General features: G+C 59.6%; 4 protein-coding genes across 6 annotated transcripts in view; 2 read left to right on the forward strand and 2 right to left on the reverse strand.

The window, feature by feature from the left end:
• The window catches only part of SBF1 (SET binding factor 1), a 28,346-nt gene extending 26,036 nt beyond the window's left edge, over positions 1 to 2,310 (reverse strand). For all 3 annotated transcript variants that reach the window (XM_082636982.1, XM_082636981.1, XM_082636980.1), the window contains exon 1: positions 2,104 to 2,310. In XM_082636982.1, coding sequence (XP_082493108.1) covers positions 2,104 to 2,158 — 55 coding nt within the window. In that variant the 5' untranslated portion in view covers positions 2,159 to 2,310. The remainder of the gene's footprint in view (positions 1 to 2,103) is intronic.
• Positions 2,311 to 6,706: 4,396 nt separating this feature from the next.
• On the forward strand, positions 6,707 to 10,723 carry ADM2 (adrenomedullin 2). Its single transcript, XM_082636894.1, has 2 exons — positions 6,707 to 7,015; positions 7,583 to 10,723. The coding sequence occupies exons 1-2, from the start codon at positions 6,906 to 6,908 to the stop codon at positions 7,899 to 7,901; spliced, it is 429 nt and encodes a 142-aa protein (XP_082493020.1). The 5' UTR covers positions 6,707 to 6,905; the 3' UTR covers positions 7,902 to 10,723.
• Positions 10,724 to 11,017: 294 nt separating this feature from the next.
• MIOX (myo-inositol oxygenase) lies at positions 11,018 to 13,473 on the forward strand (the record flags this gene model as incomplete). Its single annotated transcript, XM_082635967.1, is given in 11 exon segments — positions 11,018 to 11,108; positions 11,111 to 11,148; positions 11,593 to 11,673; positions 11,882 to 11,962; positions 12,039 to 12,201; positions 12,354 to 12,421; positions 12,545 to 12,654; positions 12,732 to 12,799; positions 12,887 to 12,936; positions 13,061 to 13,173; positions 13,252 to 13,473. Coding segments are annotated over 11 exon segments (972 nt in total). The 3' UTR covers positions 13,361 to 13,473.
• A 9,206-nt stretch (positions 13,474 to 22,679) lies between these two features.
• LMF2 (lipase maturation factor 2) lies at positions 22,680 to 27,575 on the reverse strand. The gene is made up of 14 exons (XM_082635371.1): positions 27,416 to 27,575; positions 26,606 to 26,859; positions 26,424 to 26,452; positions 26,072 to 26,286; positions 25,819 to 25,997; positions 25,209 to 25,350; positions 24,910 to 25,044; positions 24,734 to 24,839; positions 24,564 to 24,660; positions 24,299 to 24,481; positions 23,995 to 24,163; positions 23,708 to 23,819; positions 23,540 to 23,636; positions 22,680 to 23,448 (listed from the first exon to the last, which is right to left on the reverse strand). Exons 1-14 carry the CDS (start codon positions 27,507 to 27,509, stop codon positions 23,158 to 23,160), a joined length of 2,103 nt encoding a protein of 700 aa, XP_082491497.1. The 5' UTR covers positions 27,510 to 27,575; the 3' UTR covers positions 22,680 to 23,157.
• Between the last annotated feature and the right edge of the window lie 69 nt (positions 27,576 to 27,644).

The following is a 27,644-nucleotide window of genomic DNA, read 5'->3' on the forward strand; positions in this document are numbered from 1 at the left end:
CTGGGAGGTCTGTGTCACTCAACCTACCCCCAGAGGAGGAAGGTGAGGTGCGGAGGGCCGAAAGGCTGGTCCAAGGTCACAGAGGTATCACACGGCAAAGCGGGGACCACTGAGCCTCGTGCGGTGCTCCTCTGCTTCAGACTTCCCCACCACCCCGCTCTGCCCGCAGTCCCACAGCCGCGATTCCAGCTCGTGGGCTTGTTTCTCACAGGGATGGACCAGTATGCCAAGGGAGGCCCTGAGGCTGGGTAGCCAGCCAGCAGCTGACCAGCTCCAACCCCGGAAGACAGTGGTTAGGGGGCTCCATGGCCCCCCAGCCCTACTGAAGAGGACATCTTGAGAATCACTCCTTCCAGTCACTTGGGGTGAGCAGGTGGGGTGAGCAGGCACTGTGGCCACCAGCCTTCTCCCCTGCTCTGCTCAGAGGCCACACACACCTGGGGTGCCCACCGCCCGTGTGGCTCCAGCCAGCTTGTCACGGAGCCCACCCATGCCTCCTCTCACCTCCCTCACATTCACTCCAGCTGCCACCACCATCAGCATGCCTCCCACACTGCCCTCAGCGTCCTCAGCCTCCAAGCTCACTCTGCTCATGCAGCCCCTGCCCTGGCACGCAGCCTGGGGGCCCTCACGCTGGGGCAGCACCTTGGCCAGCCTTGTCTCCCTGGATCCAGTGCACCCTGCTGCTGCAGTTGGCATGTCCTCCTCACTGCCCCCTCCTCACATGCCCTGGAGCAGAGGCTCTCCCTCTGGGCCTGTTCAACACTGACAGTGAGCCTGCCACGTGCAGACTGCAGGACGAGGACAACTGGTCCTTGCCCACAAGAACGCCCTCCCTGAAGGGAGAGACATGCTCATGACTGAGGGTGTTGGGATGGATACGACAAGAGGAGCGGAGAGGAGGAGTGAGTGTTGAGAGAAAGGGCACGAGGAGGGTCTGGAGAGTGTGGAGTCCAGCAGGTACAGGCTCAGCAAGAAGAGAAGCAAAGAGGAGCGCAAGTCCGGGTCCTGGATGGTGACAGAGGCAGCTGGGGTGACAAGAAGCAGGGTAGACTGGGGGTCTCGACCCCACTCTCAGGCTCAAGGTTCAGCCCCAGACTGACCACACAGCCACCCCACCCCACCAATGACACGCGTGCCCTCCTGCAGTTTAGGATCTGAGACCCCAGCTTAGCTCTGGGGTAGCCTGGGTGCGAGTCCCAGCCCCTCTGGGGGCTCAGACCAGGCACTCAACCTCTCTGCCCTGACTGCACTCTACACATGGGGGCAATGACAGGAAAACCTCGGTGGGCTGCTGGGAGGAAGAAGTGAGATCACGCACACAAAGGGCTGTGCAGGGCCTGGCACGCTGAGTGCACACCCCAACGCCGCTGTCTCCACGGCTGTTGCTGATGTCACTGTCAGGCTGTTTTCTCCTACCCCCTGGGCTGAAGGGCTCTCAGACACGGGCGCTGACCCTAGACACGGACCTCCTGGCCATCGGCACCAGTCACCACACCACTCTCCCACCCAGGGCTTGGCTGCAGGCGTGAAGTCGGCAGGCGCTCCTCCAGGAACACTCCTCTCTCCTCTCCACAGCTCCTCCTGAAGTCCTCCGAGTTCCAACTCAAACACCACCTCTTCGAGCAGTAGTCCCTGAATCCCACCCCTTTTCTGCATGCTCCCCAGCCTCCAGTACCTGAGACACGGCACAGGGGCCGGAGGCTCCAGACCAGAGGCACTGGGGGTCAGAGGAGGGGCTAGCAAGTGAGCGTTCCGTGCCCCTGGAAGCAGAGCCGCCCGGCAGTCCGCCAAGGCTGAGAGAGCCCATCCCACCCAACTGGGAGTCGGGAGGCCGAGCCGCCCCAGGGCCCTCCCACCTCCGGGGCGACGCCGAGGCGCTGTCGGCCCGGCTCTGCGCTGACTGGGGTGGGCAATCTCGGCCCGCCCCGTCTCGCCGCGCTGCCCACCTCGGGGAGGTCGGCCCTCCGTGACCCCCGACCCCGGACCCCGAACCAGGGCGGCAGGTGCCCGGCTGACCCTGGGGCTGCCCCGCCGCCCCGGCTGACCCTTCCCGGCTCCCGGTCCCCGGCCCTCAGCCCTCGGCCGCGCGCCGGCACTCACCGCGCGGGTGCGGCCCGAACGCCACCAGCACGAAGTAGTCCGCGAGCCGCGCCATGGCGAGGGGCGCGGGCGGGCTCCGCGGCTCGGGGACGCGAGGACGGCGCTCTCATGGCCCGGCCCCGGCCCTGGCCCGCGCACCCGGGACGCCTCGGGCCCGCTCCACGGCGGCGGTCAGGGATCCAGCCGCCATCTTCCCAGCCAGCCGGCCCGCCCGGCCGCGCCGTGCGCCTGCGCTGCCTCGCCCCGCCCCCTGTGGGCGGAGTCCGGAGCGAAGCTCCCTCATTGGACCAGCGGCGCGGGGTCGGTTCCCGGGGGCGGGATTCAGCCGCTCACCACCTCAAGCGGTGACAGCGACGGAGGCTCGGGCGGGTCAGCGGCATGCGCGGGCCGGGTCAGAGCGCGCCTCGCCGTCGCGGCTCCCACGCAGGGCGGAGAGGGGTCGGGCTCCGCCTCTGGGAGCTCTGTCTGGGGTCCGCGCGGCTCCCGGGGCTCTCTCCCCAGGCGCTGTCAGTCTGCAGGAAGGCCGGAAGGCCCGGCCCTACCCACAGGTCTCCCAAACTGGGGCCCTAAGCCATCCCCTGGGGCTGCCAGCCTGGTGATAGGGGAGAGTACCCACCCAGGCCCTACCCTTGGGGTTCCCAGCCTGAGGAGGGCTCTGGCCCCACTTGGAAGCCCAGTCTAAGTGAGGTGAAACGCTTAACACATGTACTTTTACTATTTTAATTTCTATTTATTTATTTATTCGTTCATTCATTCATTCATTTATTTTTAGCACATGTACTTTTTTTTTTTTTTTTTTTTTTTTTTTTTTTGCGGTACGCGGGCCTCTCACTGTTGTGGCCTCTCCCGTTGCGGAGCACAGGCTCCGGACACGCAGGCTCAGCGGCCATGGCTCACGGGCCCAGCCACTCTGCGGCATGTGCGATCTTCCCGGACCGGGGCACGAACCCATGTCCCCTGCATCGGCAGGCAGACTCTCAACCACTATGCCACCAGGGAAGCCCAACACATGTACTTTTTAAAAGGCGCGCTGCACGCCCTGCTGTATGTAAAGAGACGCGTACTAGGCTGTGAGGCGCCAGGGCCCGGGTGCGCTGCTTGGGATAAGGCTGCACCACTCAGGGTCCCTGACAGTGCCCACCACCCTCAGGGCCGGGGCCGGCCAGGGCCTCCGCAGTGACACAGGGATGGGCAAGGGGGACACAGAGTCCAGGGCAGAACACGCTAGGAGAGGAGATGGGGGTGGGGGGAGGGGGAGCCTCAGGGCTGCTCGCTGACAGGCTGGGAGGGGAAGGCAGGGTTGAACTTGTTTTGGGGTGACTTTGGCTGCTTCAAGAACCCACGAAGGAACAAACTGCTGGCGTTCCTCCTCCACCCCCTCGCAGGGGCCCGCCTGGAGCATGAGTGGAACACAACCCAGAGACAAGAGCTGAGGGGGAAGACCACCAGGCTCCCCTCCCTGCCCCTGGATACATGCCCAGCCACAGCCTCCTCTGCTTCTGTATGGTACTGGGTAGATAGGCTGAGAACCCCTCCTTTTTGCCCCAGCTGTCTTGAGTTGGCTTTTGTCACTTACACCCAAAAAGGTCCTCACCGCCACATTACCACACCACTAAGCTTGTGCATGGGCAGGCAGTGTGCCAGGGAAGGCCTCTGGCCCAGCACATGAGCCCAGGACTGACTCTTCCACAGAGATGGTGGGGACCCTGCACTCCATTTTCTTCCACCCTCATGCCCTCCTTGCAAGGAGCCCATTTCTTGAGCACCTTAGGGTCAAGGGTAGGTTTGGGGTCACTTCTAGACCATGATAGTCCCTCTCAAGTTCCTTGCTACCACACTGTCCATGTTACCCTCAGAGGCACTTGCTGCTGCCCGCTTCCTCCCAGTGTGGCTCCAGTCACCTGTCATGCTGCCAACATCGTCGCCCCCCGCAACGGTTTTCATTGTCCTCACCTGGCAAACCCCAGCCCCGCACAGTCCCGCCCATCCGTCTCCTCGAGGCCTGCAGCGCCAGCTGGTGCAGAGTAGCCACAGTGACCCCGCGGCCCCAGCTGTGGATGCACTCTCGCCACTGCCCAGCCTGCTGACATCTGGTCAGCTCTGTTCTCTCTGCAGTCTCCTCTGATCCCCTTCCCGTGTCTCAGAAATGACCCCACTGCCCTCCTTCACAGAGAAAACAGACTTGCATCACCCCAAGTCTGCTCCCCTCACCCCCGCCTCCCCCTCCACAGCGACCACAGAGGCTCTGCCCCTCCTGCCCCCTCCCCACCTCTGGCTGTTTGCTAGGTGCCCCCATCCTCAATCTTCCTCTCTATGGATCCTCGCCATCGGGATTAAACGCAGTCTCTCCCACCTTAAAACACTCAAGCAAAACCTCCCTAGATGTTGTCTGCCCAGCCAATTGCCACCCTCGCTTTTCCTGCTCCACGATGATTTCTCTCTAAAGCATTCCTCCAGGGGAACCTCTGGAGGTTCTGTGTGCTTCTTGTGTGTTTCCATGGGTGAGCGGTGCTCTGGGTGGCTCCGCAGAAGCGGATCCTCCACCGAGGACCAGTGGGGGAAGTCCGTGGATTTCCCCTTGGGGGGCACATGGACAGTTACAGACCACAAGTGCCACGAGCTGTGCTGTGCAGGGGCTGTGGGATCACAGGGGGTCTCTGATCCAGTCAAGAGGGATAGGGGTGAAGTAAGCTCCCAGGCTGAGGCCTGAGGCCAGAGGACACCCTGCCCGTGGGCTGTCGGGGAAATGAGACCCTAGGCCTGTGGTGGCAGCCAGTGTTCTGAGAGAAAGAGTGCAGTGGCCGAGGGCCTAAGAGACTGCGAATTTTTTTCTCTTTCTTCTTTATTGGTGGGGTGAGTGATACGGTCCCATGTGTTTTGGAAAGACGGTACTGGCAGCGCTGTGGAAGGCAGATTGAGGGAGGATGGGGGTGCTGGTGGGAGAAGCAGTAGCTGCAGAACCGGGCCACCCCTGGGGTCCCTTGCCTGACCCTCTTCCCACGCTGTCCTCTCTCTTCACTCTCTGTGGTGATGCTCACCACACCTCTCACCTCTCAGAGCCTTGCCAGCTCCAAAGCTCCCCAGACTGTGTGCCAGGGCTGCCTTCTTTTCAGCCCCAGGCCCAAGACGCTGGAGGCCAGCAAGACATCCCTGCCAGGATGTCCCCCATGTAGCTAACCCCTCCCCCCACTCTCCCTGCCTCAGCAAACAGATGGGTGGGCTGACCCTCCTCATCAGCCCCCCTGCTCTGCTCTGTTTCTCTGACCCATCCTCTCTGTTCCCACTGCACCCTTCCTGCCAGCCCTTCAGCACCCACCTGCCTGCTGAATTCCACTTTTCTAATATAAATGTGATCACATCACCCACCCTCTTTCCGGTAAAAATAAATAAATAGAAACGAGAATACCTGCTGATGCTTCCCTACCGCTCTTTAACATGGCAGGTGGCCACCACTTGTTGATTTATTCATCCAGCTAATGTTTGTTGAGCTCCCACGGGGTGTGCAGAAGGAGGGACGGAGAGTGACCAGGTCACTCGTGATCACCCGATAGAGGGAGCAAGACTGGGGCAGGGAAGACAGAAGAGGAAATACAAATGGATGCAGAGATGCTCAGATGATCAGAAATGTCTGAGTGTGTGATGGGATAATTGTCCCCTCTCAGAGGGACAAAGGGATGAAGAACCCTGGCACCAAGTCCGTTATCGGTTGACAGTGCATCAGCTTTGTGGAGAGCAGTTTGGCTCCATCTGTCAACACAAACACGGGCTCACCTTCAGCCAGAATTCCCATGTCTGCGAAAGTATCCTATAGAGACACATCCATGAGCTCATGAAGAAGGGTTCTTGCTCTTGGAAAGCTTGGAAATCACCTAATTGCTTCCCAATAAAGGATCAATTACGTCACAGGACACCTACATTTTAGTGTAGGATCAACCATAAGAAAGAATGGCAGTCTCTATGTTTACATATATTTTTACCTATATGTGCATATGTGTCTGTATATAGTGCACACACACAGGATGCAACCCCCCGTCAACAAAATGCACACAAGAGAAAGTCAAGAACGGGGCGCCCATCCGGACCTGGGAGAGGAATCCACCGGATGGCAGTGAGAGGTTCTCACTTTCTACTTATTTAAATTTCTTACAAAAACCAGTTAATACTTCAGTAATGGTGCGGGGGGGGGGGAGGGTAGAGTTTTTAGGAATAGAGCTGCTAGGACCTCTTGAGGAGGGGTCTCAAAATCGCCTCTGGCCAGGCCCCTGCCACTCACTGGCGCGGATATTTGGGAGGCGAGGCCCAGGGACCTAGAGGTGGTGGGCGGGACCCAGCCCCGCCGATCGCACGCCGCAGCACCCAGTTCTTTACCCCTCCAGGCTCAGGGACAGTGTCCCCCACCAGAAGGTGGCAGAGGTGAGGCTGGCCCGCCGGGGTCTCTGGCTAGCCGCCCGTGCTCCCTACGGCCGCCGCCCTCTCTCGGGCGGCGGGCGGAGTTGGGGTCCGGGCGGGAGCACCCCGCCCCGCCCCGCCGGCGCGTCCGGCTCCGCCTCCTTGGAAGACTATTTAGCCCCGAGGCGCTGAGGCTCCGGCCCCAGCAGGGCCCCGGCCGCCAGCTGACCCAGGAGGTTCACGCACCACCTGCAGGAGACTCGCCCGCCCGCTTCGTGTCGCTTCGTGTTGGAGACCCTCGCCGACCTACCGGCGCCAGCCCGCGCGCCCCGAGGTGCGGGCGGAAGCGGTGGCTCAACCTAGGGCCGCCCCCAACACCTGCCCGGATCACTGCCCCCTCCGGCCCCGCCCTCATGGCCCGGCTCTTGACGGTCACCCTCGGTTGCATCAGCTTCCTCTACCTGCAGCTCCCAGGCGCGCTGTCCCTCGGCCTGGCCCGGAGCCGGCCGCCCGCGCGAGCCAGGTGAGCAGGTCTCAGACCACCCTGGCTGTCGGGGCAGGAAACCAGAGTGCTCGGGGGAGGCCTCCCTCCGACCCCGACCCCTCCCCAGGCCCTCTAGCCCCTGGTTGGGGAAACCCCCCACCTGCTGCTGGGGCTCACCCCCTAGATCAAGGGCCAGCCCCAGGCCTTAAGCAACCCCCGAGCAGGGCAAGAGGCTCCTCTTTCTCTGCTTCTCCTCCTAAGACATGCCCACTCCTCCACTGGCAGAGCAGACCCCTCAAAAGAAAAGGTCAGCTGTGGGAGGGAAGGCTGGAGGGGCCCTCAGGCCTGCCCCCCCCCCAAGGGAAGGGCTGAGAGGGAGTCACCTGAGTCCTGAGCTTAGTGGCCCACAGAGGCCAGGGCCGCCCCTTGCCTAGGGAGGAGCAGGTAAATGGGCTATTGAGTGGCTGAGGGCCAGGCCCTGAGCCCTGAGCTCAGTGGGCTTCCCCTGCCAGTGACCCCAGGCCTGTGTGGAAGAGAAAGTGGGTGGGTTTATGGGTCCCTGAAAGGCTGGCCCGCCGGGCTTACTTCCTCCATCTCCCTCTGCAGGGAGCCCCCAGCCCGGACTCCTTCCAGTGGCTTGCAGTCCCGGCACCCTGCAGCCCGGCCTGTGTCCTGGAAGCTGCACCAGGCCCTCCAGCCCCAAAGGAGTGCCAGCATGGCCCGTGCTATGGGTCAGCCTCTCCGGAATGGCCCCCGCCGACACTTGGGTCCCCGCAGGCCCCGAGCCCAGCTCCTGCGTGTGGGCTGTATGCTGGGCACCTGCCAGGTGCAGAACCTCAGCCACCGCCTATGGCAGCTTGTCGGCTCAGCCAGCCCACACGACTCAGCCCCTGTGGACCCCAGCAGCCCTCACAGCTACGGCTGAGGCGCGGCAGGCCATACCCCTGCCTGTCCCAGCTGGGATGCTGCGCCCTAATCCCAGAGCTGAAGCTGAGCCCCCAGCCCAGAACCAGCCCCGAAGCTCCTGCAAAGAGCAGTCACTGGAACAGCGGAGCAGGCTCCTGAGGACACCCCGCCCCACCCTACCCCCACCAGGTTCTGCAGCAGCCAACCTCGAATGACCGTGGACACAGAAGCCAGTGCACGTGTGTGGACCCAGCAGATCCTGAACACCAAGGGGCTCTGCCCCTGGGGAGTGTAACACTTGGAGGCGGTTGGCAGCATTAGAGGACAGGGTCTGCCCAAGGACGTAGGGCAGATGCCAGGGACCTGAACACCCTGGGCCACCTCTGGGCAAGCAGGAGAGAGGAGGGGCCCAGAGTTGGCCCAGCATGGCCTCTTCCCTGCTGGTCGTGACATGGTAGGATTAAGGCTGGACTGCCCTGTTCCAGCTGGGCCCAAGGTCACAATGGAGACTCCCTGCCTGGGTGCCCTGAGGGCAGCTGGGGAAAGGGTGTAGGGGTTCTGGGGCAGAGCAGGGCAGAACACCCTTCCCACTCTCTAGGGCAGGGTGGGAGTGGGGTGGGGCAAATCTCCTAGCCCAAATCTCTCAGTTAAGGCAGAAGCACCACCACCTCAAGGTGGGTAGGGATGGCCGAACAAGGGTTGGGGTCCCGCGGGCCTCAGGGGCTCCCTGAGCCCCATCTTGCCCGGTGTGGGGACAACAGGAGGCTGGAGCAGGCTTGCCAGGAGCCTGGGGGAGGGGACTGGCCTCAAATTATCAGAAGAACAAGTCCACAGCCAGAGGGCGGAGTTCTTAGTGTGTGTCTGCCCCCGCTCCCCGCCCCGCCACGGGGTTGGGGGGAGGGAGGGGGCGGGGCTTTAAGTGCTGTGACACCAGAACCTTTTGCTAGTCCTGTAGTACTGGCGCCTTATGCCTCACGGGTTCAGAAATGTGGTTTCCGTTATTTAACAAATGTTCATACAGCACTTAATTTGTCAACGTTTGCCATGTCACCCTCTCAGCCACCCTGTGAAGAGAGCATGCCTTTATACCCAGCTTTTCAGCCAGAGATCAGGGAGGTGCCTGCGGTCCCTGCAGTGCCCACCCACAGAGCCCATACCCTGGATCGCTGGCAGGCCTGCCCCTCAGACCCCCGGGGGCCCCCTAAGGGCGGGAGGCTCCTGGAAGCCATCTGGCCTCCCACCCTTGCGCTTGCTCTTCCAGCTCAGGGCTCACCTTCCTTCCAGCAGGCCCCGTGGGAATAGTTCAGGCTGGTCCCTGCCCTGCTGGGGAGATGAACTGAGGACGACAGGGGCCCCGGGGGAGGAGCCGAGAGCACCCAGGCCCTGAGCCCAGGGGAGGCGTAGATGTTGGGGGGAGGCTGGAACAGGTGTGTGCGTGGGGGCTGGATGGGCGGCAGGCTGGGCCTCAGAGCTGGGAGCCTGTGGCCACCGAGGGGTGTCGGTAGAGCAGGCAGGGAGGGTGGGCTATGGCACAGGGCCAGGGGGACTGGGGGATAAGGAAGAGGAGGGCTCCGGGAGGGCCGAGTCAGGGAGAGTCAGGAGCTCAGCTCGGCCAAGACCCTCCCTGGCTCTGGCCCTGGGGCAAAGTCCCTTGCGGTCCAGTTCTCCACGCCGGATGCTCCCCCTGCCAGAACACCACCCCACACTGCACCCTCCTTGTGGCAACACAGACTGCCAGGAGGCCCCCAGGATTGCACCACCTGGTGCCCTTGCCGAGGTGCTGCCTGAGCCTTGGGCTGTTTTTCCTTAGGGTCACCTGCCATGGTCACAGCATCGCACTGTGGTCCACATGGCCCCTGAGCTCCAGACCGTGTCCTGGCTGCCTATCTGGCGCCCCACTTGGAGGCCTGGTGGCAGCCCTCCAGCCCCCCCAGCTCCCCCACCCGCTGCCCTTCCACTGCTGCTGCTCCCCTCCCTCCTCATCTGGATCCCTTGGCCGGCCCTTTGTCCCTTCTCTTGGTCCAAGCCACCACCTGCTTTGGGGTGATGGTTCCAGTCCCCATCCTACCTCCCCAGGCCCCTCTCCATCCTTGCAGCCAATATTTTCTGAGCACTTGTGGAAACAGCGAATAAACCCTGCCCCCCACCCCCAGGGACTGAGATTCCAGTGGGAGGAGGCAGAGGAAACCAACCTCAAAAGTACGGTGCGTGAGGGATGCACATGCACCTGGGAAGATGGAGGCGCTATGGGCTCACAGGGGCCGAGAGCACTTTGCCGTTTTAAGTGGGGCCCGGTTGATTCTCAGCGTGGGCAGGAGGCACCTCACGGAGTGCCCAGCACCTCGCACTTCGCCCACTGCCCTCTCCCGTCCCACTCACCCTGACTGCACTCGGTGCCCGTCCTTTGCCAGAGCGCCGGCCTCTTTCCAGTGACGGGACCGTCAGCTCCAGGCGGTGCGGTCCCTGCTGTGTCCTCACTGCCTAACTCAGCCCACACGTGACCAGTGCTGTGAATTCATCTCTGCCCTGACTCGAGATGGAGCCCCTCGCTCCAAGAGCCTGACAAAGACCCCCTGGACCAAACGTGAGCCCAAGGCTCCAGCCTCGCCCAGTATTAGCAAAAATCAGGCCCTTGACAGAATCCTGGGGTTTAGCAAGAGTGCCCCCACCCTTGATGTCTCCTCTGGCTATTTTCCCTCCTGACCCCTGCCCACCCAGCCCACCCCAGGCCCCCACCCTGCCTGGTGGCTGTAAATCCCCAGCTGACTGTGCTGGGGATTTACTCTGTGTTCAGAGTGGAGCCCGACCTCTCCCTTCTAGGAAAACGTGAATAAAGTCTTCTATCCCATTTTAACAAGTGTCAAAATGATTTTCTGAAATAAGCCCCGCCCCGCCCCACCCCAAATCCCAGGTGCCTGGGGATGATAGGGTGTTGGGAGGGGCCTACCGCCTGGGGCATGGAGGTGTTTAAAGCTTGGGAAGCAGGAGTGGGAGTCTGGCTACAGAGCAGCCTCGACCTCCCGGGCAGGTCAGTTGCTCCAGGGACGCTGAGGTTGGCTGGTGGTGGGGGGGGGGCGGCCACTGGGACTGCTCCTGTGCTGACACATTAACTCTCAGAGGCCAGGAGGAGGGTGGATGGTCACTCATTACCGAGCGCCAAGGCCAAGGGGCTGGGTGGTGTCCGGTCACTTATGTAACCTGTGGGCATATATACGGGCACCCGGGCCTGTGGAGCTCTGCCCCCTCTCAGGATGAAGGTGGCTGTGGTGAGTACCCCAGACCCCACACAGGCTGCTCCCTCGGGGAAAGGGCAGCAGCACCATGCCCTCTCCCAGCGGGTTTCTGCCGGCCCGCTCATCTGGGTCAAAGGTCTCCCTCCTTCCTGTCGTGGTCTAGCTGGGGCAAGGGTCATCGGCCCAACCCCTGGGCTCCCTGCGGACCCAGGTCTTGAGGAGGAGATGCCGGGTAGGGGTGCTACCAGAGCCGTGCATCACTGGGGAAGCAGTCATCCTCGGCATCCACCCTGCAGCTAAGGACACCAGGAGCCTGGAGTAGCCACCGTGCCTGTGCTGGGAGGGGCTGTGCCCTGGGGCGCCCACTGCATCGCGGCTGCTCCACCTCTGACAAGTCTCGTGCCCCCTTGGGGATGTCCTCACTCCCTCATGGAGCTGGCATTGTGGTGAAATGGGTTCACTCCCCCACCCAACCAGGACCCAGACCCTTCCTTGGTCTACCAGCCTGATATGGAGCCAGAGGCGGCCAAAGACAAAGGCAGCTTCCGAAACTACACGGTGAGCACCTGCGGCCGCCGCCCCCTGCGCCCCTGCCTTTCCCGCCCCTGGGAAGGGCAGCACCTGTCCCCTTGCACAGCTCCAGGGGCCACCCTGGGGATACCCCGTTCACATCTTGTGGGGCCAGGCCTGGGAGAGGGAGGCAGTGGCCCCCTGGGTGTGAAGGGCAGGGGTTGGCGAGCTGCCTGGCTGACCCTCTGTCCTGCAGTCCGGCCCTCTCCTGGACCGTGTCTTCACCACCTACAAGCTTATGCACACGTGGCAGACCGTGGACTTCGTCAGGAGGAAGGTAGCTGGAAGACTCCTAACCCGAACCCCCCAGGGCCGACCCTGGGGCTATGCTGACCTCTCCCTTACTGGCCCAGCATGCCCAGTTCGGGAGCTTCTCCTATAAGAGAATGACTGTCATGGAGGCTGTGGACATGCTGGATGCGCTGGTGGACGAGTCGGACCCCGACGTGGACTTCCCCAACTCCTTCCATGCCTTCCAGACGGCCGAGGGCATCCGGAAGGCCCATCCCGACAAGGGTGTGCTCCCCACCCGCCCCGGCTGGTGGTGGGGGAGGGTGGAGGTCCGGCCCTCTCCCAGCAGGCCCTGCCCCCACCCCGGCCCCAAGGCTGTCCCTCTGCCCTGGCCCCTGCACCCCCTCTAGCCTGCCCTGCCCCTCTCTCTCCCCCAGACTGGTTCCACCTCGCCGGGCTCCTGCACGACCTGGGGAAGGTCCTGGCTCTGGCAGGGGAGCCCCAGGTGAGGAGAGGGGTGGAGGGGGTGGGCAGGGCGGGGCCCAGGGCAGCCTCGGCTCTGGGCTCTGGACATCCACTTGGTGGGCAGGCCAGTCAGGCCCACCCACCGCTGCCTGTCCCTCCCCAGTGGGCAGTCGTTGGAGACACCTTCCCAGTTGGCTGCCGTCCCCAAGGCTCTGTGCTTTTCTGTGACTCTACCTTCCAGGACAACCCTGACCTCCAGGATCCTCTGTACAGGTATGCCTCCCTCGCTGTTGGGCCTCCCCTCTGCAGGGTGCTCCTGAGCCCCCCTCACCCTCTGTCTCTCCCTGCAGCACAGAGCTTGGCATGTACCAGCCCCACTGTGGGCTCGAGAACATCCTCATGTCCTGGGGCCATGACGGTGAGGCCAGTTAGAGACAGGAACAGTGGGGACTGAGGTGGGGGCCGCGCCTCTGGGTGCCTGGGAGTGACACCCTCTCTCCCCCAGAGTACATGTACCAGATGATGAAGTTCAACAAATTCTCCCTCCCACCGGAGGTAGGTGTGGGGGAGGAACCAAACCAAGAACCCCACCCAGCCTAGCCCAGTCCATCCCAGTTCATCCCAGTTCATCCCAGTCCATCCCAGCCTGGAGCGTGGGGTGTGGTTCCTCCTGCCCCAGGCCTTCTACATCATCCGGTTCCACTCCTTCTACCCGTGGCACACGGGCGGTGACTACCAGCAGCTGTGCAACGAGCAGGACTTGGCCATGCTGCCCTGGGTGCAGGAGTTCAAGTACGGTCATGCCCGTGGGGGGGGGGGGCGGGGGAGGGGACCCGGGACTTCACGAGGCACTGTCTCTCTGCGCTGCAGCAAGTTCGATCTCTACACCAAGAACTCTGACCTGCCAGACGTGGACAAGCTGCGGCCCTATTACCAGGGGCTCATTGACAAGTACTGCCCTGGTGTCCTCCGCTGGTGACCGGCCTGCCCACCCTGCCCACACCCGGCTGGGTGCCCTGGGGTGACAGGCACTGTCGGGCACAGTGACGACCCACCCTGGCCTTTCTAGGGGACCCCACATACCCACCTGCATTCCCTGCCCTGTTGGCCCCTCTCCCCGGTTGCAATAAAGACTTTAAAGCAGCTCGTGAGTCTGACCCTCAAACCCTCATTGAGACCGAGGCGTGTCGTGGCAGGGCAGTCACTTGAGGGGGCGGGGGGCGGGAGGGGCAAGTCTGCGATCTCGTGGACACGCCTGCCCGGCCATTCCTGCTGCCATAAACATCTTGCTCGTCCTCCCAGCTCTGGTGTCAGGACCTGGGGTCACCCTGCCCACCTCCACATTCTGAAAACAGCCACCTCTGAGCCCAGTCCTCTGGGCTCAGTCCCCTTAAAGAAAACAACACAAAATACCTGATAGCTAGAAGAACGCACTACAGGAAACGTCATGATAAATGCTCAGGTTAACTGCCATGAACACGACCCACGAAAACACGCCAAGAAACCCTCCGTGGGCCCCAGGGTGCAGCCCTCACCTTGGCCGACAATCACCTTCTTTTCCTTGTGGTTTCGTCCCCCAAGTGTGCACCCCTCATGCTGCAGCTCAGCGTCAGCCTTCCCTCTACTAGAGGTTTATTCCTTTGAAGAAAGTGGCTCATGTGTCTAGGGACTTCCTGTTGGGATTTGCTGGTTGCGTCCCCATGGTATCTATTAGTAGACTTTCCTCGGTCTTTCTTGCTAACTGGTAAATAAATTTAGAGGCTTAGTAGGATTCAGGTTTGACTTGAGGGCAGGGGTGCCCTAGAGGCGGGGGGCTGTGCTCTATCAGGAAGCCCCGCTGTTTCCTGTGTTGTCAGAAGCTGCTGTGCGGCAGTTGGCAGTTTCGGGTCTAAGAACACCCTCCACTGGATAGAGTGAGAACAGCAAGGCTCCATTTCCATCCTCGCTCACCTGGTAGAACCCGGCAGTAAAGAGCCGCTCCCCTGGTGCTGTTTGCTTCCTGTTTATGGAGGAAAGGGAAGTAAATGCTCCTGTCTTCTCTCTTAATGTACCATTTTGCAACAGCTGGTTCCCTAGCATCCTTCAAACATGATCAAGTTGTCTGCTTTTGAATAAAGAACGCATAGATTTCAGCATATTTGCGCCTCAGTGAGTTATTCTTACTGGTGCTCAGACAGGGTTGGGGAGGGTCTTTCCTGTGGGCCCCTGTCTCCTTCTGACCATCGCAAGGGTCTCGGGGATGTCTTGCCATCTGGTGTAACAAGACGCCCGACTGTTTGTTTCCTGTGTCTGCTGTAACAAATTACCACAAGCTTGGTGACTTAAAACAACAGAAGTTTATTCTCTCAAGTGCTGGAAGGAAGCCAGAAGTCTGAGATCAGTGTGTCAGCAGTGCCCCCGCCGGAGGCTCCGGGAAGATCCAGACTCAGGTGACAGCCAGCACACGCTGGCTGGTGGATGCCTGTCTCTCCTCTGCCTTCACACAGCTCCTTCTCTGTGTGTCTGTCTCCCTCTGCCCCTCTTATAAAGACACTTGTGATGGCATTTAGTGCCCACCCAAACTATCCAGGATGACCTTCTCATCTCAAGGTCCATAATTATATCTGCAAGATGCTTTTTCCAAATAAGGTTACACTCACAAGTTCCAGGGATCGGATGTGGACATCTTTGGGGGCCATTTTCCAGTTTACCACAGAGGCTGCCCTAGACGTAGAATTGGCCCTTTCTCCAAGGAGCCTTGGTTTTGCTGAGTGGGAGGTGGTATTACAAATCCACGTGCTGGGGCTGAAGACCCAATCACTTCTTGAATGTCCACTGGTTGTAGCCATGAAAGGTGGCGTTGCCCGCTGCCCTCCCTGCCTTGCCCAGGCTGCTGCATGGTCAGACCCTCCTGTTCCGCTCAAACCCCACCCCGGCCCTCCCTGTGTACCCCAGCCCCTCTGGGCGCTGGTGTCAGGAGAGGACAGGCTCGAGTGTGTCAAGAGGCTTTGCCCAAGCTCTTCTCCCCTCGCTGTGCTTCCTTCTGGAGAATTCCTGCCTGCCTTGGGCTCCCTCGCACCGTCCCTGGGCAGCCTTCCCAGCCGCGGCCCCCTCTCAGCCTTTGAGCTCAGGCAGGGCAGGTGCAGGGCGCCAAGGGGGTCCCTCCCTAAAGTTGCTTGTGGGGTGCAGGGGGCTCTGAGCCTGGACTGGGTGTGGGCAACGGGGCCTCTCAGCCTTCCTGAGAGCAGGGACGAGGCTGGGGTGGGGAAGAGAAACATGAGCCCCGGAGCTGGGGCAGGGGGATGTTTGACAGACTGCCCCTCTGGGCCCGAAGTTATCACCCTGAAACCCCCCGGCGGGAGCCTCCCCAGTGCAGAGCAGGAGTGGTCACCTCTGCCCCTGCCCCTGGGTCCTCAGGCCTCTCTGTGGCCCTGCAGACCCTAACCTGGCCATCTCCAAAAAGGCCCCAGTGTGGGGGAAGGGCAGCGGGGGCCAGGGCTCCCGTATTTCTGTCTACCAGGGCCCCACTGGGAGCCTCAGGGCACTGGGGCAGCTGAGGAGCCCGCAGAGAGGAGGAGGGGCTTGGTCCTCCCTCCAGCCTGCTCTGCTTTCCACCACCGGACCCGCTGCCTCACTGCACCCGCCCCTCCTGCGGCCCGCCGACGCCCACGGCCTGGGTCAGGCCTTCCAGCACCCTTCTAACTAGCCACGTTTCTCTGTCAAGGAGCCAGTTTCTTCTAAGAGAGTGGTAGCAAGCCACAGAGTCTTAGAGGAATGTAGAATTTCTTATCAGGCCCGTTTGGGGCTGAAAGTTGGCAACGCCTGCTGGTAATGAAAATCTGGCAGGTTCGTGGCCTGCAGGAGCTTAGTGGCTGATTATGGCCTTTGTTACTCTGGCCAGGCCGAGGGGACTGTGACCAGGCACTAGAGGAAGGTGGCTGCTTCCAAGGGCACTGATGGCCTAAGAAAATACAACAATAAGTTCAAACCCCTAAATTTCAGGCGCAAGCCTGGACTGAAAGAGAAACAGTCTGTGACTGTACCTAGACCGCAGCCCTTAGGGTTTGGTTGGCAGCTGCCTGGCTGCCCCCGAAACTCTAGGCTGTCAGGGGCCCGTGAGGTCACTGCTATTTTCACCCAGAGACGTCATTGCCTTTTCACTGAGCTCACATTCCCATGGTGACAGAATGTCACAATGGGGGCAACGGTCGTGGCCTGGCCATGTCCCTCTAGTCCTCACTCTTGCAGTTTAAAAAAAGGTAAGTTTTGGGCTTCCCTGGTGGTGCAGTGGTTGAGATTCCGCCTGCCGATGCAGGGAACATGGGTTCGTGCTCTGGTCCGGGAAGATCCCACATGCCGCAGAGCGGCTGGGCCCGTGAGCCATGGCTGCTGAGCCTGCGCGTCCGGAGCCTGTGCTCCGCAACGGGAGAGGCCACAACAGTGAGAGGCCCGCGTACCGCAAAAAGAAAAAAAAAAAAAAGAAAAAGAAAGAAAAAGGTAAGTTTTACTTAAGAATGTCTTTTTTAATCTTTTGGGCCACGCCATGTGGCTTGTGGGATCTTAGTTCCCCAACCAGGGATTGAACCCAGGCCCTCAGCAGTGAAAATGCCGAGTCCTAACCACTGGACAGCCAGGGAATTCCCAAAAATGTCTTTGATGAAGTAGTAAAAGCTATTGATACTGTTAAGTCTCCTCCTTGAGTGCAGCTCTTTTTTAAGCTGGGGGGGGGGACAGGAAGCTCTGTGCGGGCATCAGCAGGACGGCTGCCTAGGGAGAGCAGGTGTGGCCCCAGCTGCCAGCTCAGCGCGTCAGTCTTACTCGGGAGAACAACTGACAAACACACGAGTCACTCAGCCTTGGGGATTTGGTGATCATTTCCTCAAAAATGGACAAAGTGAGGGCTTCCCTGGTGGTGCAGTGGTTAAGAATCCACCTGCCAATGCAGGGGACATGGGTTCGAGCCCTGGTCCGGGAAGATCCCACATGCTGCGGAGCAACTAAGCCCGTGAGCCACAACTACTGAAGCCTGCGTGCCGCATCGAAGAGTAGCCCCCGCTTGCTGCAACTAGAGAAAGCCCCCGCGCAGCAATGACGACCCAACACAGCCATAAATAAATAAATAAATAAATAAATAAATAAATAAATAAATAAATTTATTGTTTAAAAAAATGGACAAAGGAAAACGATGACAGCATTTACTGCCAGTGATAACAATTTAGCTTTCAAGAAAAAACTGGGATTTGGGAAAACTTGTGTCCACCACTGTGAACTTGACAGCTTCCTCATACTTAAAGATTTGTTAAAGATTTGTCTGATAAGGTGGATGGTGAAATTAATGAGTGGGATTTTTTTAGACTGTATGATGGAATGTGTCAACATCTGGAAGATTTGCATAACTCACTGAGATTTTCCAAATGACCAATATGTGACCCACCAAAATCTCTCCTGAGTAAAAATATCCATTCAGAGGGAAAGATGCACACATGGATTTTCACGTGGTAGAGGACAGAAAGCTCACTGGTAAGGTTTCAGATTCCAAATTGCAGTAAACCCCCAAGAAACTACCACTCACACCCCACGACCCCAAATCAATGATCTGATGGAATGGTGCAGCCACCAGTCGAAGCCCCAGCCGTGGTGCCAGCTTGGAGACGGTGCCTCTGGGAGTCGGGCTGTGGAAAATGCCGTGTGTCTGGGAGCCATCTGGTGCATGTGGGCAAGTGGCTCTCACTCCTGCACCCGCGACCCCTGGAGAAGCTGTTGCTGCCTGCCCCAGTGACCGGGTGATGCTGCACGTGGAATGCACTTCTCAAGGAAGCAGTGCTTCCTCCCACAGACAGCCCTCTGAGCTGGGCAAGGCCACCCACGTGGCTCTTCTGAGCACCTCGACCGCTGAATGAGCAGGCAGCTGAGGGGCGCGACCAGTGCTGACCTCCACTGGGAAAAGGCTGCTGGTGCAGGACTGAGAGGCCAGGAGGACTGGGAACAAGCTCCTGGAGACCCATAGATGTGCAGTGCTGAATCCAGCAGCCAGTTTAGTGGAAGACGGCAGCGCCCTCTGCAGACGGGCCCGAGGGCTCAGATGCCTCAAGATGGTGGGCGTGGAGGCCCGACCAGCCCTACCTCGTGATTGTTGCAGGACCAAGCACAAACTGTATTTTTTCCTTGCTGTCCTTCAAACATCTTCTGGTGGCTAACTTCACCGTTCAATGAGATGTGAGATGTAGAATTTTGAGATGCGACGGTACTGAGCTCAGGGGTGGGTGTCCAGCTGGAGCCTGGAAGTGATGTGGGTGCCTCCCCACCTGGCATGAGCGAGGGGTTTCGAGTGAGATGTAGAGTGGCTGCCTTGCGTTAGTGGAACGTTGAGTGGGTGTGGGGAGGGAGTGTGAATCAGAAAGATGGACTCATCAGGGGCCTGGGCACCTAAGGGGGTGGGTGTCGGAACTCTTCCTGTGGACGGAGGCTCTGCCTTTCCACGAGCCTGGGTGGGAGGCTGGGCTGCACTTCCTCTCCCACCTTTCCTTTTGGAAGCCAAGAAGGGGAGAAAGTTGGTGCTCGCCCAGGAGCCATGGGGCCCACATCCCAGCCCCACTGGACTCCGGAGTCAGCTCTGGGTCCCGGCACTCTGTGTCCTCACCAGGCCAGGCTATGGTAAGGTTTTGCCTCTGGTCAATCTTAGTAAGTTTATTCTTGGTAAAGGGAGGTTCAAGTGAATTACTGGCTCATTGCATTTGTACGTTTATTCATTTATGGGGTTTTTTTTTGAAGCTTGGGAAGATTGTGTTGCATCAGATGACTGAACAGTTAAAAAATAAATTAAATTTGTAAAGCACCTAGAATATTTTAGGCATTTAAAATTTATAAATGGAACCCTTCAGAGTTATTGCTAAAACCTGCTAGAGTTAAATAGAAGAGAGAAAATGAAAGTACATGGATTGGGAGGCTCACTATTGTTAAGACAATACAGTTAACCCTTGAACAACTCCGGTTTGAACGGCACGGTCCACTTGTATGTGGAGTTTTTTCACTAAATACATATTACAGCACCACATGACCCTCGGTAGGTTGAATCTGTGGATTTGGAACCTCGGATATGAACGGCAAACTGTAAGGTTATCCTCGGATTTTCGACTGGTTAGGGTCGGCGTTCCTAACCTCAGTGCTGTTTAAGGGTCAAACTGTACTATCAAAGTGATCTACAGATTCCATGCAATCTCTATCAAAATGCCAATGGCACTTTTTTCTTGCAGAAATAAAAAAATCCATTCTAAAATTTCACGGGATCCCAAATAGCCAAAAAATCTTGAAAAACAATAAAGCTGAAGGACTCACACTTCCCAATTTCAAAACTCACTATAAACCTACAGTAATCAAAACGGTGTGAGGGACTTCCCTGGCAGTCCAGTGGTTAAAACTCCACACTTCCACTGCAGGGGGAGTGGGTTTGATCCCTGATCTGGGAATAATGATCCAGCGCACCACGTGGCGAGGCCAAAAAAGAAAAGGGGTGGGGGGCAAAGGACTTGGATAGACAGTTCTCCAAAGGAGATATACAAATGGCCAATAAGCACATGAAAATATGCTCAACATCATTAGCCATTGGGCAAATGCAAATCAAAACCACTTTGAGGACTTCCCTGGTGGTGCAGTGGTTAAGAATCCACCTGCCAATGCAGGGGACACGGGTTCAAGCCCTGGTCCAGGAAGATCCCACATGCTGCGGAGCACCTAAGCCCGTGCGCCACAACTACTGAGCCTGCGCTATACAGCCCGCGAGCCACAACTACTAAGCCCACGTGCCACAACTACTGAAGCCTGCGCGCCTAGAGCCCGCGCTCGGCAACAAGAGAGGCCACAACAATGAGAAGCCCGCACACCACAACGAAGAGTAGCCCCCACTTGCCGCAACTAGAGAAAACCCGTGCGCAGCCACAAAGACCCAACACAGCCAAAAATAAATAAATTAAAACAAAACAAAAACAAACCACTTTGAGATACTATTTCTTACCCATGAGGATGGCTTTTATCAAAAACGGGAAAATAACAAGTGTTAGTGAGGATGTGAAGAAACGGGAACCTTGGTACACTGCTGGAGGGAATGTAAAATTTAAAAGATGCAGCTGCTGTGATAAAGTTTGGTGGCTCCTCAAAAAGTTAAATGTAAAATTGCCATACGATCCTGCAACTCTACTTCTAGGTATACACCCAAAAGAACTGAAAGCAGGGACTCAAACAGATACTTGTGCACCCACGTTCACAGCAACATTATTCACAACAGCCAAAATGTGAGAATAACCCAAATGTCTAGTGATGGATCAATGGACAAAATGTGGCATAAACGTACAATGGAATATTATTCAGCCATGAAAAGGAATGAAGTTCTGACACAGGCTACTGCACAGATATACCTTGAAAATATTATGCTAAGTGAAAGAAGCCAGACATATAAGGGCACAAATTGTATGATTCTATTTACATGAAGTGTCTAGAATAGCTAACTCCACGAAGACAAAAAGTAGATTAGTGGTTGCTGAGGTCATGGGAAGGAGGGGTTGGAAGATGCCAGCTAGGCAGAACAGGGTTTCTTCTTGAGATGATAAAAAGGTTTTAAAATTGACTATGGTGATTGATGCACAACTCTGTGAATCTACTGAGAGCCACTGAACTGTGTCCTTTAAGTGGGTGAGTTGTATGGCACGTGAATTACATCTCAAAGCTGTTATGGAAAACAAAACACCTCCCCCACCCCGCTCCAAAAGAGATTCATACACTGAGCTTAAAAGCCTAAGAAAAAGAACAGATTTTTAAATTTTAAATATATTAGTTTAAATATATATATAGTTTAAACTGTTATATTACAGTTGTCCCTCCATATCCAAGGGGGATTGGTTCCAGGAATCCCCCCACATACCAAAATCCACAGATGCTCAAGTTCCCTTATATAAAATGGTGTAGTGTTTGCGTATACCTACACACACCCTCCATACACTCTAGTCTCTAGATTACTTATAATACCTAATACAAGGGAAATGCTATATAAATAGTTGTTGATTGTGTAACCAATTCAAGTTTTGTTTTTTGGAACTTTCCGGAATTGTTTTCGATTATTTTCAACACGAGGGTGGTTCAGTCCGTGGATGCGGAAGCTGAGGATACAGAGGGCCAACTGTATTGTCTGTTTTGTTTTGTTTTGTTTTGTTCATTGCTTTCTATTCCGTTGATTTTTGCTCGTTTTAAAAAATATTTTTTATGGCTGTGTCGGGTCTTAGTTGTGGCATGTGGGATCTTTTGTTGTAGCGTACAGGCTCTCTAGTTGCGGTGCGCAGGCTTAGTTGCCTCGTGGCATGTGGGATCTTAGTGTCTGGACCAGGGGTTGAACCCGAATCCCCTGCGTTGGAAGGCGGATTCTCAACTATCTGACCACCAGGGAAGTCCGTGGGCTGCTATGTACTGTCTTAAGCCAAAGGTCAACTTACAGATCGTTTAATTGTGTCTAAGAGCATCCGAAGGCTCAGGTCACAGGTCCCCTTGAGCCACGTGTGACAGTGGGCACAGGCTGAGCATGGAGCACTGTCTACTTGGGTCAGTCGGGGGGGCTCAGTGACTTGGGGGGAGGGGTTGGGCACACTGGGGGGCTCTCCAGGGGTCTGTGAGGTGAGAGCATGAGGGGTAGGGGCTGAGGGCAGAGCCAGACACAGGGGAGGCAGTGACTTCCTGATTGACAACCGATCTCCAAACCGAAACCTGGACAGTGTCTTCAACTGCTGCTCCCAGGAACTGGTCAGAGCACAGGTGGTCATACGTGTCCTCCCTCTTCCGCCCCCAGTCCAGGGCCTCTGTCCCTCCATGCTCTCCCAACCCACACCCCATTCCACTGTCATGGGCCTGACGAGTTCCCTCCCCCATCTCTCCTCCATCCCTGCCTAGGCAAGGGCCAGTGTGCTGACCCTTCAGTTCTGCCCTGAGATGAGGAAGCAGGGAGCAGGAGAGTAGGAAGGGGCTGTGTTCTGGTGAATTCTCCAGCCCTCAAGATGGTTTCAGGCCCCACATTCCAGCACCAACCTCGCGGCCTTGATGTGTAGAGCTGACAGGCCGGCCAGGCTGTGCGACACTGAGGCTCAGGGCCTCAGGCAGCACCAGCTCAGACCCTTGCGTCCATTTTATAAACGAGAGTGTTGAGGACTGCACAGTGAAGGCACCCAGGAAGACTGGTCAGCGATCAGCCGGACAGTATCTGGGCTGTGTCCACCGTCAAAGGCAGGGACGGCCCACTGCCCTCAGGCCTCCCCAGTGGGAAGGAAATGGCAGGCACAGGATCAAGCACGAACTGGCTTTATTCGTTCACGGATCCGAATGACAGGACAGGCTGCTGTGGAGATGACCTCAGGGTCGTCTTCCCTCCTCTCCCGCAGCAGGTCAGCCTCATCCCTTCCTGTGCAGGAGCTCGCGTCAGGGGCATCAGGCTTGGACCCCTACTGTGGGAGCAAAAGGGAAGGACCTCCCACAGCCCTGATTACAATGCCCTGGGAAGGACCCTGGGCAAAGTAACACACGGGCCTCCTGGGCCATCCATCAGGCCAGAGAATGCCCTGGGACGGGACGTGGTTAGCGTGGGTTGATGAGTGGGCCCTCGAAGCAAAAGGGCAGCCAGTGCCTGCCCCACAGGGCAGCACCCCAACCTGCGTCTGCGTGGCAGCTGGCTAAGGCACAGTGGCTGGGCCACGACCTGCTGCAGAAGGCCAGAGACGAGCCGGGACCCTGACCCTCTCCGGACATGTGGCTGACAGAATGGGGCTACTTCTTCCGCCGAGGGGTCTGGGAACCGCTGCTTACGTCGGGGGCTGGAGAAGTTTGTTTGCTGGTGGCCACTGAGTCCTCCGGCGGGGCTAGCCTGTGCTTCTCCCCCTTGGCCCGAGGGGAGGACTGGGGGCCCAGTAGGGCCTGCATGACCCTAATGGCCCCCACGGTTCCAAGGAGCCCCCAGAGCAGGGCAGGGGCCTCCAGGGGAGACAGCTGTTTCCGCATCCAGCGGAGCGCCTGAGCCAGGGTGCTGCTGGAGCTGCGGGCCCGGGGCCGGCTCTTGTCCTGGGGGGGGTGGGGGGGGTGGAGTAAGGCGTGGGCCCACCCCTGCCGCCCACCCCTGCCGCCCACCCCAGGCTGGCTAACGCCTTCCCACCTGAAGGCCAAACTGCCCGAGCAGCGTGTCCAGCGTCGGGTCCCCCAAGGACACGGACGGGAAAAATTCCTCCACCCACTGGCGTCGCCACCACTGGCTGCAACAGCACGGGGCACTTAGGCGGCGCCAGCGCACAGGCCCCGCACCCCGCCTGGCGCCCGGCCTTACCCCTGCTCCCCGGGCTTCGAGAACCGGTACTTGTAGCGCTGGGCCCGCACGTAAGTGGGCGGCTGCTTGTGGAAGGGGTACCTGGGCGTATGGTTCTGGATGAGGCGGATCACTGCGAGGGGCGGGGAGCTAGCTCAGCACCCGGCAGCTCCCTCAGCCTGGCCCCCCCCGCGGCCCCGCCCCCTAGCCCCCCCAGGCCCCGCCCCTCCCCGCGACACCTCCAGCAGCCCTGCCCCCGCAGGTCCCCCAGACCTGCCTATAGGCTCCGCCCCACAGCCCAGCCTCACCAGGCTCTTTGCCCTGCAGCAGGCGGAGGACCAAGCTTGTGAACCAGGGACTGTGCGTGTGCGGGCCCAGGGCCGCGAACCACATCTGCCAATCCAGGCGCGGCTGGTGGGGCGCCACGATGGGGGGCGCCCGGCTCACGTTACCGGGCTTGTACATGAACTCGATTTCCTGCTGGGCAGAGTTAGGGTTAGCACTGCCAGCAGGACCCGGTTCCCGGCTCTTCCCCCCAACCCCATGCCTGTGGCTCCCCAGCCCCGTGGAGCCCGCCAGGCGCCCCAGGCAGGGGCCCCAGGGAGCTCTCACCGTCCAGTGATGCCCATCATAGCTGCCCTCGAGCACCACCTCGGGCCGTCCACCCAGACCAGTCATCCGGCGGAAGAGGCCATAGGAGTGGGCCAGCTGCAGGTGCTCCACGGTGCCAAACAGGCGGTGGGCCCCAGTCCAGAGGCGCCCATGGGTCGAGGGCTCCATGTAGGAGTATGGCACCTAGACACAGGTAAGCAGAGGCTCAGCAATGACCTTCCAGCCCTCTCCCGACCCCCTACCCCGGCCGCAAGGGACTACTCACCAGGCTGATCATGAACAGAGCCACCGTGGCAGTGCCAAAGATGGACAGCTGGACTGCAGCACAGAACTTCTGCAGCCACCCTCGCACTTGGGTCCACCTGGGGGGCAGGGGACCGAAACGCAGTCAGGCCTGCTCTGCTCAGCCCTACCCCACCCCCGTAGACTATGTACCTCCAGAGGGCGGTCAGCAGTTCCCAGGCAAGGGAGGCTGCACCCAGCCACATGGTGGGTAGGGTCACCATCTTCAGCCACTGGGAGAACTGGTGGAAGGTGAAGGCTGTGGAAGGAAGGGGGTGTGAGGAGGGATGGTCCAGTCTCTGCCCTCTGAGCCCCCAGCTGGCACTCACTGGTTTTGGAGTGAACAGTGTGCTGCTCCCAGTCCACCTCCAGGCCAAAGCAGTGCACCACGCCATAGGCCAGCAGCCCATAGACGGCCAATTCCAGCAGCAGGGCCAGCAGGGCCAGCAGAGCCTTGGGCCAGGCTGCAGGGCAAGAAGGTCATGGGTCGGTTGGGAACAGGGCTGGAGGGTCTACGGCCAGGGGGCTGGGGCGGAGCTAGAGCAGGGTCACTTGGGGGGTGCTGGCAACACTCTGGCGGGCAGCAGGGGTGAGGATGGCTGTCTGTCCGGGACAGGCTGACACTCACAGGTGGGCGTCTTCTTGCGGCGGCTGTTGCCAGGCTCAGCAGCCAGGTGTGCGTCATCCAGGAGGGCAGTGGTGAGCACCAGGGTGAGCAAGTTGAAGAAGTTATAATTGCCAGTGACGATAATCAGGACTTGCAGCAAGACCTGGGAGGATCTGGACTCAGCGCTTGCAGCAACCGCCCCTTCCCGGGCCTGTCAGAGCCCACTTCCAGGCCCCTCTGCACCATCACCCCCCTGCCCCACCTAGATCTCTACTGCAGGCCCCTGTGCCCTCCTCGTCACTGCATGCAGGCCTCTGTTTTCCCACTCCACCTGTCCTCCCCCTGGGCTCACACCTTCCATGGCTCCCCACCACCACCTGGACAAAACCCGAGCTCAGCACGCCTCACGCGGCGCCCTTTCCCCACCTGCCCCTGCTGACCCAAGATGGACATCCTCCAGCGAGGCTGCAGCCCTGCCCCATAGGCACACCTTCAACCTCAGGCTGACTCACTCCTCTGCCCATGAGGCCTTTCTGACCGCTGGCAGCAGACACCCCATCCCCAGTGAGACCCTCTGGGCAGTGCAGTGCACGTCCTGCCTGTCTTCCTGATGGCTAAGGACCCCACCCACCTGGGAGTAGAAGGCAGCCAAGCGCAGGCGGCGAACAGGAGCGAAGAACAGAGGGGGCACTGCAATCTCGATGAGGAAAGTGGCCACCACGCCGAGCTTGTGCAGCCAGACGGGCAGATGGTGGGCAAACCAGGAGGCGGGCGTGGGCAAGCACTGAGTCTCGAAGTGATAGGTGAGGGCTGCGGGTGACAGGCGGGTGGTCAGGGCTGGGCAGAGCCCCCAAGACTGCCCCACGTCCAGACAGGGACCTCACCGGTGAGCCCCCACCACGCGGGGCAACGGCTGGTCAGCTTGACCACACCCGAGGCAAACATGAGACGAAACAGCAGCCAGCGCACGAGCCAGAAGGGGAGGTCTTCGTGGGGCAAGACCCCTGCCAGCCTGCCCTGGGCCTGCTTGTGGCGCGGGGGCAGCCTCAGAGGGGCCACCAACAAGGCCAGGAAGCCAGTCTCCAGCAGAAGGGAATCCCTGTGGGGAGAAAAAACAGCACAAAGGACCTCCTCCCCATCAAGGCTGCTCCCCTAAGGGGTCCTCCCGGGAGAGACAAACACACCCCACCCCATCCCACCCAGCCTCCTGCAGCCCCACACCCAATAGTCACTCACCACTGGAAATAAAGAAACACCTGGCCCACCTGCAGGGAGAAGGGCTGTCAGGGAACAGGGGGTGTGTGTCTGCAAAGGCAGGCAAGGCAGAGGCAGGGGTGGGGTGGAGAGCGCATGGGCCTGGAGTGAGCTGGAGATAAGGGTCCCAGTGGTGTAGGGGGTAGCAGGCAGCCCTCACTTGCCTGGTAGGCAGACAGGTAGGCAGCCCAGAGCAGCAGGTAGACAAGGAGGTGGCGCAGCTGGTGCAGCAGCAGGGCTCCCAGGGCCAGCAGGGTGCCCAGCAGGCTCAGCAGCTCCAGGCCCTGCGCTGTGTCCAGCCCCAGTAGCGGAGTCTCCCACAGCAGTGTTGGGGTCTCCCACAGCTGCGGCCAGCGTCCCTTTCCCTGCGGCCGCAGTGTCCTCCGTGCAGGCAGGATGCCCTCAGGGCCGTACAGGCCTGTGAGAGGGCACGTCAGGGCCAGGCACTGGACACTGCCCTCCAAGGATTGACTCCTCCCACCAGTCAGGGCCTTCAGACCCGCCTCCCCAGGTCAAGCCCTGCAGACCCCCCCCCCACCAAATCTAGGTCAGGACCTGCTGACTCTACCCGCTCACAGGTCAAGGCCTGCAGACCCTCCAGACACCCCCACCCAGGTCAGGCCCCAGGCCTACCCGACGCCCCCAAGTCAGGATCTTCCACCCGGCAGGGCCCTGTTCCCCCTTCCTCCACGCCAGAGCCTGTTCTTTTACCTGCCCACCAGGTCTGGGCCCACCCCCCTCAGGGCTCTGACCCCCGCCCCAGGTCAGAACGCAGAACCCTACTGAAAAGGGACCCATGCACGCCTTCCCACTGCCCACACCCCCGCGGCCCGCAGGACACAAACCGCAGCCCCCTACCCCGTGCATCAAGGCCTGGACCTCACTCCCGCCCCCAGGCAGCGAAGTGTCGGGTGGGGAGATGAGGGGTCACAGGGCGCGGGTTGGCGGGGGGGTCCCGCCCTCGGCGCTCTCACCCGGGATCTGCATGTAGAGGGAAGCGAAGGCGAACATGAAGACGGCGGCCACGCCCTGGAGAAAGAGCTGCCGCGGGAGCCGGGAGCCAGCCATAACCGCTACGCTGCTGCGGGATGGAGTGGATCCCAGGGTCCGGTCCGCCCCGCCCCGCCCCGCCCCGCCCCACCCCACCCCACGCAGACGCAGGCCCCGTCCCCACGCATGCCCCGCCTCCGGCGCGTCCTGAGA

Source organism: Mesoplodon mirus, assembly GCF_964341445.2.
Source record: "Mesoplodon mirus genome assembly, chromosome: 11".
In the NCBI taxonomy this organism is placed as follows: Eukaryota; Metazoa; Chordata; class Mammalia; order Artiodactyla; family Ziphiidae; genus Mesoplodon; species Mesoplodon mirus.

Excerpts from the sequence above, each read along its gene's own strand:
- ADM2 (XM_082636894.1), top strand. The coding sequence starts at position 6,906 with ATGGCCCGGCTCTTGACGGTCACCCTCGGTTGCATCAGCTTCCTCTAC. Across the intron at positions 7,016-7,582 it reads CGGCCGCCCGCGCGAGCCAG|GGAGCCCCCAGCCCGGACTC; the intron begins GTGAGCAGGTCT and ends CTCCCTCTGCAG.
- LMF2 (XM_082635371.1), bottom strand. The coding sequence starts at position 27,509 with ATGGCTGGCTCCCGGCTCCCGCGGCAGCTCTTTCTCCAGGGCGTGGCC. Across the intron at positions 25,998-26,071 it reads CGCGTGGTGGGGGCTCACCG|CCCTCACCTATCACTTCGAG; the intron begins GTGAGGTCCCTG and ends TGTCACCCGCAG. Across the intron at positions 25,045-25,208 it reads CCGCAAGAAGACGCCCACCT|CCTGGCCCAAGGCTCTGCTG; the intron begins GTGAGTGTCAGC and ends CTTGCCCTGCAG.